Source organism: Salvia hispanica, chromosome 4, assembly GCF_029641045.1.
Source record: "Salvia hispanica isolate PSC_SH4W2 chromosome 4, Shi_PSC_v1, whole genome shotgun sequence".
Lineage (NCBI taxonomy): Eukaryota > Viridiplantae > Streptophyta > Magnoliopsida > Lamiales > Lamiaceae > Salvia > Salvia hispanica.
In genome coordinates, this window is record NC_142695.1 from 25,681,454 (window position 1) to 25,697,447 (window position 15,994).

General features: G+C 39.1%; 2 protein-coding genes across 2 annotated transcripts; one reads left to right on the forward strand and one right to left on the reverse strand.

Annotated features, from left to right (window-relative positions):
- The first annotated feature begins 8,973 nt into the window (after positions 1 to 8,973).
- Positions 8,974 to 12,130, forward strand: LOC148927542 (protein NRT1/ PTR FAMILY 3.1-like). Its single transcript, XM_089056059.1, has 4 exons — positions 8,974 to 9,113; positions 10,165 to 10,382; positions 10,522 to 11,081; positions 11,158 to 12,130. The coding sequence occupies exons 1-4, from the start codon at positions 8,981 to 8,983 to the stop codon at positions 12,062 to 12,064; spliced, it is 1,818 nt and encodes a 605-aa protein (XP_088912185.1). The 5' UTR covers positions 8,974 to 8,980; the 3' UTR covers positions 12,065 to 12,130.
- Positions 12,131 to 13,699: 1,569 nt separating this feature from the next.
- Positions 13,700 to 14,308, reverse strand: LOC148927543 (uncharacterized). The gene has a single exon (XM_089056636.1). It carries the CDS (start codon positions 14,306 to 14,308, stop codon positions 13,700 to 13,702), a length of 609 nt encoding a protein of 202 aa, XP_088912762.1.
- Positions 14,309 to 15,994: the final 1,686 nt, after the last annotated feature.

Genomic DNA, 15,994 nt, shown 5'->3' on the forward strand with positions numbered 1-15,994 from the left:
CTTATATTATTTTGCATGTTCTTGGTCTATTGTTGAAAATTCTTGCAAAATAGTGGGGGATAGAGATCTTGATGGGGGATGATTTTTGAATCAAGGTGGATTACTTGGTCTTGCATGTGATTATGTTTACACCTTGATTTGGTTCAAGTTTGGGGGATTGCCAAATACTATATGTTGTATCCTACTACAATTTTCTTCATTCTATACTCACATTGCGAATTTGTAGGTACAAAGGCTTCCCAAAGGAATTCCCACGATGGGGGATAACATGACCTTCAAAGAACGTCAAGCTAAAGACAAAAAATAAGCGCTTGTTGGGAGGCAACCCAACCATTTATTTCCTATTTTTTAGTAATTTTTTATTTTTGTTTAGTTTTCGTATTTTTGAAAATTTTCGCAGGTTCTGACCCTTCTGTGGCGACCGCCGCATGCGCAGCGGCGGTCCGCCACCTGCTCGCTGGAACAATCTGACGATGTGCGGCGACCGCCGGACAGGCGACGGCGGCTCGCCACCTGGGCACAGTTTCCAGCGTGATTTTTTAAAATTTTTCGGATTATCGCCTGGTCAAGCCTCTACGAAAATAATTTCAAGGTATGTTTTCTTTTTAGTAGTTCACTCACGTCCCTACCGACTCTACATACTTATTTTACACTTTGTTGTAAATAAGTTTGGGGGGATGAAGTGGTGGACCGTGAGTTTAGGTTTTTGTTTTAGTTTTTGTTTTAAGTTTTTTCTTTTATTTTTCAAAATCCCGTAGGAGAATTTTGTGTTCTAAAAATGTTTTCTTGAATCCATGTCGTGAATATAACATGAAGAACTTAGAAACACGCATGCTTAGGGACGCACTTTAGACCGAGTTGCCAATGATATTACATTCCATCTATGTTTAAGTATGGCTTGACGTCTTGATTTGATGGTTTGGTGAAAAGGTGCATAACTAGTGAATTGCTTGTTCGCCTTGAATCATGCTTATACCTTGTGAGGATTTGATCCTAAATTTCATTCTTGTGTGATTTATCTGCATTCATGTATTTGTTTCTAAAACTTGCTCCTAGTCTTGCCTAAGTTTACATAGTGATTAAGTTGATTTAGGAGGATGATTGGCCATCTTTTCTTAGCCTACTTTAATCCAAAAGTTTTGACCCTCTCAAATTTAAATTTTTTTCCCTTTGGAGCCAATTTTGAGCCTTTAAGCCTATTCTTTGGAAGCCAACATAATGGGGACAATTCATTGGGTTAGTTAGTTTTTGCTATCATATTTTGTAAAGGAATTGGAGAGATAAGGAAGAAAGTACAAAAAGTAGTGTACTTGAATGTAAAGAAAGTGCAAGTTGTGAAATAGTGAAAATTCTAAATATGTGCTCAATTCTAGAAAGGATGCGTATAAAAAAAAAAAGAAAGAGAAAAAGTGTGAAAGGTTGTGAGAAGAAATAAAAATCAAAGGAATTTGGGAAGTAAGAAGAAATATAGACAAAGTCTAAGTTTACTGAGATTTGAATTGTTGGTTGGGTGCTAAGTTTGATGTGGTAGAAATTGATCACTTTTGCTATTATTGGGTTTGTAGCCAAATATTCCTCACCTACCAAAGAGATTACAACCAAAGATAAAGACCTTTCGGACTTTTGATTCTTAATCACATCGAGTAGATGAGGGATTAGACTTTGAGCAAGCCTATGGTAAACTTTGCATGATGCATGATTTGAGTGCTTATATACACATTACCTTTATACACTTTGAGGGTGAGAGAACACTTCCCATCTTTGGAAGTTTGCCACATGTGAGTGCGTGAATTCAAGTTGTTCCACGAGTTAGTAATGAAAGTGCACTAATAAGCCTTGCTTGATTTGATTGTGTTAATACATGTTTAATCTATTCTTTCATCCTTTGAGGCAATTATGACGTCTATACATTGTGCATTCCGTGCGTCTATTTTATGTTTCTTTCTTGTTTTGTTTGAGGACAAACAAATATTCAAGTTTGGGGGTATGATACGCTCGCATTTTGCACTATTTGAAGACCATTAGTTGGTCCGTTTTTAATGTCAAAGTTGTATTACATGTCCATTATTTGCATATTTTATCTATTTTGGTATTTTGACATGTTTTATGAGAAATGTGCATATTTGAGCATAAAAAGGGAGTAAAAACGCGAAGTAGGAAATCTGGAGCTTCTCTGGCGACCGCCGCAAAACTTCCGCCGAACGCCGGCGCTCAGCGGTGACAAAGACACGCCTGGCGACCGCCGGGAAGTGCGTGGCGACCGCCACAAAGAGTCAGAAGCTTCTCGACTGCGCGCGGCGATTGCCGACCAAGGTGCGGAGGCCCGCCACAAAAACGCAGCGCGCGACAGCTGTCTTCAAACTCAATTTTTGGCGATCCAGTAGTCCGATCGGGGCGTTCTACACACCATTCTCTTAGTCTTGAAAATAAATTTAAGATGGTACAAGAATTCACTTTAATCAGAGTTCTGTGGAGAGAGTTATGGCCGTTCAACCAAAGTCGCGTAAAGCTGCCAGTTGCAGCCTAGGCGGAAATTTGAAGAAGGAAAGGAGATATTACCTTGTGAAGCCAAATCTTTTCCGTCTACTATGGGAAATGAAAATTACATCTTTCCTAATGATTGGAGGGAACTTATTACCAAATTTAAATTCTTCTCAAGTCATATATACCCCATAACCCCATTCATAGAATTCAACCCTTCCTTAGCTCCCAAAAGGGGAGCTTTCATAGCTCCTCCTCCAACCCTAATTCTTCATCATCTTTTTGCCAATTACTTCCATATCATAAATTTGAGAGTTCTTCATTGTGCAAGGGGTTGGAGAAAGAAGCAAGAACATCAAGAACGACAAGGATTCAACCTACGGGTTTTATTTGCTTTAGTTTTATGTTCCAATTGTTTTCACTCCAATCTATGTTTTTAGCTTATTCAATTATGTCTAACTAAATTCATAGGATTCTTAGGATGTGCTAGTAACTTTTATAGGTTTATACAATTCCTTTTTCTATTTAATATCCGTTTTGTTTTTACTTTGTTTCTTCCCTAAGTAGTTTTGATGCTGCATGATTGAGTGACACAATCGTGTATGATTTAATATAGCTTGCTTTAGAACTGTGAGAGAGTTCTAGCGAGTTAGATTCACTTAGTAGACGCTACAGTTAGCTTCCCTTAAAACGACACTGTTAATTGAGAGTGAGGATTTTTCAATGGTCTTAGGAGCTTTTTGGAGTTACGTGTTAGGATTGACAACCCTAATGTTGTAATCAACGTTTGTATCGCATGAGCATAAGCTAGGTGACTCGTCCATTCAAAGTATAAACTGTGCTAGGGTATTGTAGTTGGAATTTGTATAACCATAATTGTGAACGCACATCCCTAGAATTCTCTTATCTCTCATATTTTGTCTTTGTGATTTAATTGCATTTAGTTGTTTGATTGCTTTTAATTGTTTTTACTTTCAAAAACCAAAACTTCTCTTGTTTCTCTAGATAGTATTTGACGCTTAATATTCCCCGTGTTTGATATCCCGGTACTAACCTTTAGCTATACTATTCCTACTATGTATACTTGCAGGTATTTATAGTGCTAATAAAAAGTGCATCAGCATTTTAATAAGAGTTGTTGACATTTGATATTCTGCCTATTGATATGTGAATTATAAGTGTTATTTTTTAGTTGTTGACATTTTGATACGAGATGTTGATATTTGATATTCTAGCTATTGATATGTGAATTATAAGTGTTATTTTTTAGTTGTTAACATTTTAATACGATTTGTTGACATTTGATATTCTGGCTATTGATATGTGAATTATAAGTGTTATTTGTTAGTTGTTGACATTTTAATAGTGTTGTTGACATTTGATGTTCTGGCTATTGATATGTGATTATAAGTGTTATGTTTTAGTTGTAGATATTTTAATACGAACTGTTGACATTTGATATTCTGACTATTGATATGTTATAATTGTTATTTGTTTGACATTTTAATACAGTTGTTGACATTTGATATTCTGGCTATTTATAAGTGTTATTTTTTAGTTGTTGACATTTTAATACGAGCTGTTGATATTTGATATTCAGGCTATTTATAAGTGTTATTTTTTAGTTGTTGACATTTTAATACGAGATGTTGACATTTGATATTCTCGGTATTAAAATGTTGATTATAAGTGTTATTTTTTAGTTGTTGATATTTTAATACGAGTTTTTGACATTTAATATTCTCGGTATTGATATGTAAATTATAAGGTTTATTTTTTAGTTGTTGACATTTTAATACGAGTTGTTGACATTTGATATTTTCAGTATTAAAATGTGAATTATAAGTGTTATTTTAATACAAGTCATGTCAACTACACTTTCAAACCATGTCAACTATGCGTACAAGTCATGTCAACTACACGTACAAGCCATGTCAACAACAATTATAAGTCATGTCAACTACACTTGCAAACCATGTCAACTACACGTACAAGCCATGTCAACTACACGTACAAGCCATATCGTGTCAACTGCACATATAAGTCATGTCAACTACTGTACATATCGTCTCAACTCCACATACAAGTCATGTCCACTATGGTATATAATATGTCAGCTACACGTACAAGCCATGTCAACAATGGTGAGTTGCTCCCACTTCGCCCCCTTGTTCACATGAGATGAAGGGCCGATGGGAAGGCCTAGCTCCCTTGTTTCTCAACCTAGCTCCCTACCCCGAATGGTGAGTTGCTCCCACTTCGCCCCCTTGTTCACATGAGATGAAGGTTGAGGTGCCAAAAGAAGGAACAATTTTTTTAATAGGTTCAATTTGGCTATATAGGGGTTGTCCTTACAACGAGGCGGGTCCAGTAGATTCGAAAGAATTAAGCTCAATTTGGTTCTCCTTTTGCCTTTACTCCTCACTCCCCTATGTCATTTTCCCCTAAGCATCAAGTGGCAGCCTCTCTTCTCTATTCTATTAGTATTAAGTGTTTAATTTTATGCTTTTAACTCACTTTAAGGAGGCTTCACAACTAGATCAATATAGGGCATTTTATATCGTTCTCACTTCGTCCAAACTGATTTTGATTTATTAAGGAAAGCGGTCTCAATATTGACATGCATCCATGCATCCTCTCTTCGATCACTCTCACTAAGGGAATCTTGCTTTTTTCGCCAGTTTACACTTAAACAAAGAAGTCCTAAAAACTAATACTCTACGGACTCAAGACTAGCTACATATATACAAAATTTCAAACAAAAACTAGGATTTTCATCAAATTAATTCAACATACAAGATATCCCAACAACAACTACAAAACATAGAGCATATACAACAACATACACTAATTTCTCAAATTTTGTCTTCATTTCTAATTTAAATTTGTCCAACATCAACTGTACAACCTCAATTTTTTCATTAATTTATGTTAAAACCAACCCTAAATCAGAAGCAACAACTGAGGTTGACGAAGAAGAGGCTTCGCCTTGATTAATTGGCTCACATCACTTGAAGAAATTGCATTCGTTCTTCTCAGAAGCAAAGTAAAGCTTTCCTTTTGATGGCTTGGTGTTGCTGCTGACAATTCAGAGTGCCGCTACTGATAAGTCGTATTCTAAGCCTTGGTTACTGGTCAGTATGTCGTGGTTTGCATGTATTATCGGCAAAGAAGTTTCTTAAGTGTGCAAGATAAAGGGGTCCAAGCCAGTAGGAGACGGTTCGGATGCATGCCAGAGAAAAGGCTCGAGATGGAGAAGAAGGATTGCTGGGATGATCAACCATAGACAAGGGCAAGAGAGTCATTTCGCGAAGGAAGTCTACCCTAAAAGCAAGGGTAAGCCTCCCTATAAAAGAAGCCACTTGGAGAGAGAGAAAGAGTTCTTAGTTCGGAGTCCAACCACTACACCTAGTTAGAACTCTCTCAAAAAGATCAGTTCCTTCAGCATTGTCCACATTCTTCTCGTTCCTCGCCACAGCCATGGTCACCTGAAGTTTCAGACGTCCACCGGAGAGTCATCATCCACCGTTCCAGCCAGTTTGTCTCATAGAAGTAGCAGTTTCATCGCCCGGAGTGGCAAAAATAATCTTTAATAGCTTTCTTAGTTTAATCTTTACTTGCTTTCTTCGTTGGATCTGTTGCAAACTTAAATCTTGTTGCCTTTTGAAGTATTTCGTTAAAATCCAAATGTTTTAGTTATGAGGTTTGTTTTACGCATCTCTCTTTGGTTTGAATCTGCTTCATTCTGCCTAGGAAAGTTAGATCTAGTTATCGCATTTATTTTCTAAGTGTTCACGCATGTCTTTGTTTGAGTAGGCTAGATCTGGAGTTTGTTAATTAGAATTTCAAGTTCATGTCTCAGTTTAAGTTTATATGCATGAGTTTCTTATTTTGCGTTGCCGTTACCACCTTGCATGTTAGCCAGTAAGAGTAATTTGGAGTTATTAGCCGTTAATCTTCAAGTTTAAGCTTTTCATCAATGAGAATCTAAGTTATCCATGGAGTTTGTGTTCATATAATTTCTGTTAATACTTGTTGAAGAAGAAAACATCACAATCCACTTTTTCTAGGACCACTTTTGCTTTTTAGTTACTTTTTACTTTTGTCCTTTACTTTAAGATTGTACCCTCCAAACCTGTCAGAGTTGCCACCCAGCCACCACATATTCTCTGCTGTTCTACATTTCCTTATTTAGTAACTGTCTATTTCCACATGTCCCTGAGATACCTTGTCCCCTATTTTCATGTACACCACCACATGTCGGTCACTTTCACGCCCACTAGTCAGTAGAGTATCATCTTTGATTTCTGTCTAGGTAGAATCTCAACCCAAAAGCGTGGTAGCTAACCAAAACCTCTCAGATTATCACCACAATTATCCGAACGTGTCCATCTCTGTGAGATTCGACCCTTACCTCCATTATACTAACCAGTAGAAGTGGGTTGAGGAATTTATTTGATACTAGGTTCCGATCGTTGTGCCAACGACTCAGCTAGGTTGGGATTTCCATCATGATCAGTTGGACACACCCTTACTTTAACACAACACCGAAAACTGCACTTTCAGCTACCTTCTTACAAAAGCATAGCATAGGCCTAAATCGAAGGTCGCGCCCACCGCCGTTGTCGCCGAAATTACTACTGGAAGTCAACCGATGCATTTCAAACGATTTTTCGGTGTGTTGCAGGGTAGGGGAGGACGACGAAGAATTAGGGTTGTTCGCTGATTGTGTGGGGAATAAAGAGAGAGATAAAAAAAGATGGTGTGTTTTAAGATGAAGTGATAAAGAGAGAGAAAGGATTTCATTTGGGGAAAATAAGTAAATGGTACTCCCTCCGTCGCTCTATAGCTGAGTCGTATTCCTTTTTGGATTGTTCCACTATAGCTGAGTCATTTTCTTTTTTGGCAAAAAGTACTTTACTCTTTATTACTTTATTCTTTTTTCATCTCTCTACCTTTTTCCTTCCCACTTTATTCTCCTTTTACTTAACTCATTTAAAAACAATTTTTCTTAAATCCCATGCCAAAAAGAAACGCCTCTACTACAGAGTGACGGAGGGAGTATTTTTTAAGAAAATAAAATAAATGGTATTTTAACTGACGGTTGACTTCCCATTTTAACCGAGCCGTCCAAAAAGGACCAAATCGATGCGATTTTCGTATGTTGTGGACCCGAAAATCGGAAAATGAATGTAATAGATAAATTTCGTAATTTAACTATATGTCGTGGACCAAAAAGGAGTTATACTCAATTTAAAATAAAAGAAAACTGCAGTCTAATGATACCGTGCAGTCTATTTAACACAACATCGTAAGCAAATATGTCAGCAAAGTCATCAATTTTCTACAAAACCATACTCTTTGTACAATTATAAGTTGTAAAGATAAAACTAGTCAAAAAGTTGTCTAAAAAATTGCCTAAATTACAAATTTATAAAATTGAAAAGATACAACCAATTGAAAAGTTGCCTAGAAAATTGCGTCCAATCTTGGTCGCAATCACTACTAAGAAATTGGTCAGAATTATATTTTTATTCTATTTACTTGTCTCTAATACCATATATTTTACAGTCTTCATTCTCTAAACAATAAATGTAATAACGCTGGAAGAATTTGTAACAATTTTTAAATTTTTTGGGTCCAAAATAAATAAAGTGTTACATTACAATAAAAGAGATGAAATTAATTTAGTCGGCGCCACGTATTTGACATCAAGATGAAAACTTTACTATAAATTAAAAGAGATAAGATCAATGGAACACAAAGTCACTAGAAATAACTAAATAATTATTCACGCCAAAAATAATTATTTTGAGAATTATAGACGTATAGGTGTCAAAGACTTTTGAAAGAGAGGACAGTGAGTAATTATTAAGTTAAATTTATCTTCAGACACGATAATATAGGAAAATAAAAAAAGCCGAATAGAGTTAATAACATAAACGTCTTCCAATATATAAATAATTACGAGGAGCCAATTTTGCCCAATAAGACAACCTAAATAGGAGACTGCAACAATGTCGATTTGGACAAAAACAAAAAAATTCACATGCTTAATAATCTCCCAAGTCTTTATTTTAGTTTCTTAAAAGATTTACATATTTTTCATTTCGTGGGGTGGAGCCCATCAACAATGATGGTGTATAAATTATGTACAAGAACAAAAAAATACTACTATGTAAATATATACTTCCCCATTAAAAATATAGTAGTAACATTTTTCGTATTGGATTGTATCATTAAAAATGAAACATTTTTTAAATTGAAAATATCATCATTTCTATTTTTTTTATCTATCTTATTTTATTATTTTTATCTCTATTTTTCCTTTCTTTCTTATTTTATTATTTTTTCATAAACTAAAAAATAATATTACATAAAATCTCAGGCTGAAAAACAAACGTTTCAATTTAATGGGACAAAGGAAGTATATTTAATAGTTTTGGCACTGATTATAAAGACTGATGAGATTGTGTGCAGCAATCCCACACTTGGAAAAATGGAAAACGGTGAGTTAGAGTTAGAGAAGAGGAAGAAATCCGAAAATGAAGATGAGGAAAACAAACAAGAAGATGTGATCATAGACAGAAAGCATCATCTTGGTGGTGTTAGGACAATGCCTTTTATTCTTGGTTAGCCCACTTTTTCTTCTTAAATATGTTTTACTTTTAAGAAATTCTTGGCATATGAGAGATTTCATCATTAATCCCTCATTCTTATGTTGATCTTCAGTTTCCTTCAATTGTGTGTTTAACATACACTGATTCTTGGGAACCCACTTTTAAGATTGTTTTAAAGACATTCTTTAACTATGTGAGTGTGTGATGAGAAAAATTCATTCTTGATAAATCCACCTTCATTTGGTGTTATATGTTGTCTTAAAATTGAAACACTGTATTTTCTAGTTGCAAAGTGACTGGTCATAAATAGTTAAAAATTGGTATAAAAAATGATTTTCACCAAAACTTGGTTTCTTTTGAGATGATTGGTGTGTATGATTATGAGTTCGGATTAATCAAATATATTTGTATTATATACACAGAGTCTTATTTTACTGCAAACTGCATCTTTACTATAAATTGCAAACTAAATCTCATCTATTAGATTTTTAGATATGATGTTAACAGATAATAAATAATGTCAACACAATTTAAGTTGGGATGAAAACATATGAATGCCAACTCGATTCATAAAAATGTCAATCGGAGTTAAATGGGACCGGTTAACTTTGTGCTGATATTACTTGTCATTTGTTGACATTATAAGGTTCTAATTGATGAGATTTAGTTTGCAATTGATTACATCCCTATATACACATCTATATCTTTTGATAATGAAATTGCTTGGATAATTCCCTATATAATTCTTCCAAATTTGTGGCTAATCATTTATAAAGCAGTTGTCAACTTGTCATAATCTTACCTAATGAGTTCCAATATATGTTGTTGGTTCATTAATTTGCTTACTGCCCCATGATATGAACTTATTTAGTTTAAGATTCAACAGATAAAACTGATGTCCAAACAAAGAGATATGGAAAACATTTCCACAAGTTTAACTGTATGTATGCAAATGTCTTGATGAATCCTGATTTTTAGCTTTGAATGCATGTGCTTAGACGATCTTCGAACTTACGATCTCAAGCTAGATTTTTCGTGTGATTTAGCCTTACGTTGTTGGCAGCAAACGAAGCATGTGACAGATTCGCAGCTGCTGGTTTTCATGCCAACATGATCACATACCTAACTCAAGTCCTGAATCTGCCTCTTGTCAAGGCATCAAACATCCTCTCAAACTTAGCCGGAACGTCCAGCTTCACCCCCATCATCGGTGCTCTCTTTGCTGATTCGTTCGCTGGCAGATTTTGGACTATCATCGTTGGCTCCTTCATCTACGTGCTGGTGTGTGCTTCGCTCCCTCCAATCGGATTATTAGAAGAAAAATATTCTTGTGTGTGTGAGTTGGTCAAGCGGTAGAGTGGTTAATGTCTGAGTCCAAAGGTCTTTGTTGAGAAAGTTTTTGTTTGGCTTTATCGTGCAGGGGATGGTTGCTATCACGATATCAGCGTCTCTGCCTCAGCTCCGTCCTCCTCCATGTCCGACTCAGGAAAACTGCGTTGAGGCTTCGAGCCTGCAGCTGTGGATGCTCTACCTCGCCCTACTCCTCACGTCGTTGGGCACGGGTGGGATTAGGCCATGTGTGGTGACATTTGCTGCTGATCAGATTGATATGAGCAAAGCAAAAACAGAGTCTAGGAAGTGGAATTTCTTCAATTGGTACTATTTCTGTATGGGATTAGCATCTTTACTTGCTCTAACCGTTGTTGTTTACATCCAAGACAATGTTAGTTGGTCTTGGGGGCTCGGGATCCCTACTATCGCCATGGTATTGTCGCTTGTCGCCTTCGTCCTTGGCTCCCCTTTGTACAAGAAGCTCAAGCCTGGGGGTAGTCCATTCGTTCGAGCTGCTCAAGTGATTGTCGCGGCTGTCAGGAAGAGGAAATCCATCCCACCGGATGATCCCGCCACCCTATATCAGAACAATGATCTCGACCTTGATATCTCGACCAATGGCCGGCTTCTCCACTCGAACCAGTTCAAGTAAGCCGTTTTTAATAACACAAGTTCTCTTACATTGATGATGACTTATGGTTATGTTTGTTAATTTCATTGGAAGGTGTTTAGATCGGGCCGCCATAGCGTCTGATTCGGACATGAAGGGCTCATCGGGCGGGCCTAACTTATGGAGACTGGCAACGGTCCACAGAGTCGAAGAGGTGAAGACCGTTGCCAGGCTAGTGCCCATATGGGCTGCGACCATCTTACAAGTGGCCTCACACTCCCACATAAGCAGCTTCACCATCCAACAAGCTCGAACGATGAACCGTCATCTCTCGCCATCGTTTGAGATCCCTCCGGCCACAATGTCGATATTCTCAACCCTAACCGTCATCCTAGTCCTCCCCCTCTACGAGCGCCTGTTTGTCCCCTTAGCCCGACGCCTGACCCATAATCCTGCAGGCATCACGTGCCTGCAGAGGATGGGGATAGGCTTCGGGATAAGCATCATTGCCTCTGTGGTCTCGGGGCTAGTTGAGATCAAGAGGAAAATGGTCGCTACCCGTTACAACCTACTCGATAGCCCCACGGCCATAATCCCGATTAGTGCCTTTTGGTTAGTCCCACAGCACTTCTTGCAGGGACTATCCGAGGTGTTTGCGGCCGTGGGACACATCGAGTTCCTCTACGACCAGTCGCCCGATAGCATGAGGAGCACAGCAGCAGCGTTGTATTGGATCGCGATCGCGATCGGGAGCTACATGAGCACGTTGATGGTAACGTTGGTGCACCGGTATACCGGAGAGAGAAGGAACTGGCTTCCAGACAGGAACCTTAATAGGGGGAGATTGGAGGATTATTATTGGCTGGTCAGTGGGGTGCAGGTTGTGAATTTGATGTACTATGTTGTATGTGCATCGTATTATAAGTACAAATCTTTAGAAGAATTAACTGAAAAGAATGATGGAGATGTTGATGCGTTGTTGGCTGATGATAATAGAGAGATAGAGATGGTGAAAAAGTGAAAGATTTGTATTGTGTGATTATGGATTCGAAGGGAATGGTCCAGGCATGTGATCTAGGTTCCATCAGATGGTCTTCAGATTCTAATTGATTATTTGCGAAGTAACCTTCTTATATTTATTGGCTCTTTTCTCAATATATAAACTCAGATATTACAAGTTTTAACTAACATATTCAATTTTATAAAAGCAGAAGTTTGGGCATGAGAATTTTTAATAGTATTAGCGAATACTACTCCCTCCGTCCCATAGAAAATGACTCACTTTTGTTTTAGGTTTGTCCCAACCAAGATGACTCATTACTAAAAATAAAAACACATTTATCTCTACTTTATATTCTCTCGCTCTCTCTTATTTAACTCTTTACACTTTTCACACAAAATAAATGTGTATAAAATTCTGTGCCACCCAAGAAAGGGATCATCTTACTTGGGACGAAGGAAGTAGTAGTATATAAAAGGTAAGTATATGTCAATTTTAGTCCTTAACATATGACCAAAATATGAATTTGGACCAAAACATTCACTTTTTAAAAAACAGGTCCATAACAAATGCGAATGTCAATGAAATAGTCCTTTTTTATGGTTCCGTCAAAAAACTAACGGTCAACGCTAATTGCACAGCATGACCGGTAGTTTTTTGACGGAACCGTAATAAAAAGACCACTCCGATAAAGATTTCATTCGATATGGACCTGTTTTTTTCAAAAAAATGAATGTTTTGGATCAAATACGTATTTTGCCATATGTTTAGGACCAAAATTGACATTTACTCTAAAAGATAATGTGGTTAGCTATGGGAATGGGCCAAATGATGATCATCTAAAATATTAATACATCACTCAAACATAAATTAAAAATAAAATAGATATGGAGAATCTATTTATTAAAATAAATAAAAGTAATAAAATCGATAACAAAGTAAATTAGACATTAAGTGTTACTCTCAATCCCCATAATTTGTACAGATTAGTTACCCATAATACAATAAGTAACAAAATCCATAATAAAAGATCTAAAAGCATTAAGCCAACAATAAGATAATATCAGAAAAAAATTAATTTTGAACCTTTCCGTCTTTTACAAGCCTTGTTCCAATCTACAATGGTGGATGAACAATAATGAAAGTATGGCGGTAAAAATATGTGAATTTCGGAAAGGAATTTTGAACTCTTTCAATGATGCAGTTTGAGGACTATTTATACATTTGAAGGCTCCTCTTCTAATTAGGTAACAAGTTGTTAAGGACCTCCTCCTTAACGGCGACCGGCGGTAGTAACGCGGCGATCAGAGTATCGATTCCGGCGCCCAATCGTAGGGTCGGCGGATAAATTAGTTTCAGGCTGTGCGTGGTTTTCCGTCGGGCAGCGTGAGAACTAGGGTTGCAGGAAGATTCACAAAGTTGTGGGCAAATAATATTTTCATTCCTTGATGAGTTAATAAACAAAAGCCCTATTTATAGACTAAGGACCCTAGGGTTGATTCGACCTAATCCTATTCATCTCGGGAAAGAATCAACAAAGAAAACCCGAAACGGAGCTTATACTATGCTCGACACGTACTGAAATTAAATAATAAAAATAAGTTCCAAAAATAAATAAAGCAAAAGAATGCAAAAGAAAAGCAAATAATCCTACGGCTACATGGACACGAAGTCGCCGAACTTGTTTGGCGGCTTCGCAACTCTCTTCGGCTTCGGCTTCGCGATAGAAGCCTCCTTGACTACCACTGCAGACCACGCCTCATCTATCTTCCCCAGCACTTCTGTGGCCATTGGCCGCGGCGGTTCCTCTCGCGGCGGGATCGTATCAACCCCCCTCTCCATAGCCACATCCTTGTCCTCAAGGAGAACGTTTGGAAACCTCCTTTGTACCACATCCAACGGCTCCCAAGTAGGCGAATCTGTGCCGTCCGACCATCGTACCAAGACATGCTCTCGAGGGCGGCCCTCCTGCCACAACAGCCGTTTTTCCAAAACCCGAACCAGGTAGACCACAGGCCTGTCACCAAAGAACTCCGAAGGCAAGTCACCCAGCTCGCCCCTCGCATCACCTTGAATAAACGGCCTAAGGAGGCTGACGTGAAAAACATTATAGATCATACTCCCTTCCGGGAGCTGCAACCGGTACGCCACCTGCCCGATGCGTTCCAACACCCTAAATGGTCCATAATAGCGACGAGCTAACTTTGCCGACTGCGGACGCGCGACCGAATGCTCTCTGTAAGGTTGAAGTTTGAGTAACACCATATCCCCTACCAAAAATTCTACCAAACGACAATGTTTATTAGCCGAATCTCGCATCCTTTGCTGAGCGCGCTAGAGATTACGACGCAGCTCCACCAGTAACTCACTCCGTTGCGTGATCAGCTCGGCCACTGAGGGAGGCGTTGCGGCAGACGGGGGCTCCCTGCCATACAAAGCTTTAAACGGGGACATCCCCAAACCCACGTGATGAAAACAATTAAGGGCTAATTCTGCCCATGGAAGGAAGTTAGTCCACTTCGAAGGATGATCAGCAACAAACGCCCGCAGGTACTGCTCAAGGCCCCTATTCCTCACTTCCGTTTGGCCGTCGGACTGAGGATGGTATGCGGTAGAGAAATTCAGCTTCGTCCCACTAAGGCGCATAATCTCTTCCCAGATTTGATTCAAGAACACTGAGTCACGATACGAGACCAAGGTTTTAGGAAATCCGTGGTGACGGACCACTGTATTGACGAACAAGTGCGCCACCCGCAAAGCATCAAACCGAGTGGGCAGCGGCGCAAAATGAGCATACTTGGATAATCTTACCACCACTACCATGATCACTGTGTACCCTCGTGACTGCGGAAGGCCGGTCACGAAATCCATAGAAAGCTACTCCCAAACTTGTGAGGGAATGGGTAATGGTTGCAACAACCCCGCCGGTTTCTGAGTAGAGTATTTTGTTGTCTGGCAGATAATGCAAGCCTCAACAAAACGTCGTATCTCCTTCTTCATTTGCGGCCAATAGAACTCTGCTGTCACTCGCCAGAGAGTCCTCTCGAACCCGGGATGTCCCGCAGACTGAGAGCTGTGATTCTCCTCCAAAATTGGTGTTCTGGCCGACGACCGAGAGCCCACAAATATACGGTGATGGTAATACACGAAACCATTCGCCCAAGTGAGGTGTCCTGGCGCCCGCCCTTCCTTAATCTCTGTAACTATTTCACGCATTTCTGGTGACGAGGCTGTTTCCCTTCGCAATAAATCGATTAAAAGTGGGACTGGCTGCGAGGCAGCCAGCAGTAGTGTGGCCATTTGTTCGGCCTCGCCCGTTGGCACTGCCACGGTCCCTCCGCTGCTGCCGGCTCCCTCCTCCGGTGAAACCTCGCGGCGCGAAAGGGCATCGGCCGCTCGGTTAGACAAGCCCATCTTATACTCTATTCGAAACTTGTACCCCATCAATTTCCGGACATAGAGTTGCTGATCCGGAGTTTGCACTACTTGTTGGAGCATTTCCTTCAAACTCTTCTGGTCACTTCTAATTATAAACTCCCGGCCCAACAAGTATTACCGCCATTTCTGCACCGCCACCACTATAGCATATAACTCTTTATGATACGTCGAAGCCACTCATCTACGGGGCCCCTACTTCTTACTGAAATAAGAGACCGGATGGCCATCCTGCAAAAGAACCGCGCCAATACCCGAATCCGATGCATCGGTTTCAATGCAAAAGGGGTTGTCAAAATCGGGCAGTCGCAGAACCGGGGCAGTAGTCATAGCATTCTTCAAATTCTGGAAACTTGAATCCGCCGCAGATGACCATGCAGAGGAATCCTTCTTGAGCAACTCGGTAAGTGGAGCTGCTATACCCGCATAACCAGCGATGAAGCGCCGATAATAACCTGTTAAACCCAGAAATCCCCTGAGCTGCTTTACTGTCTTGGGCGTGGGCCACGCCGTCAT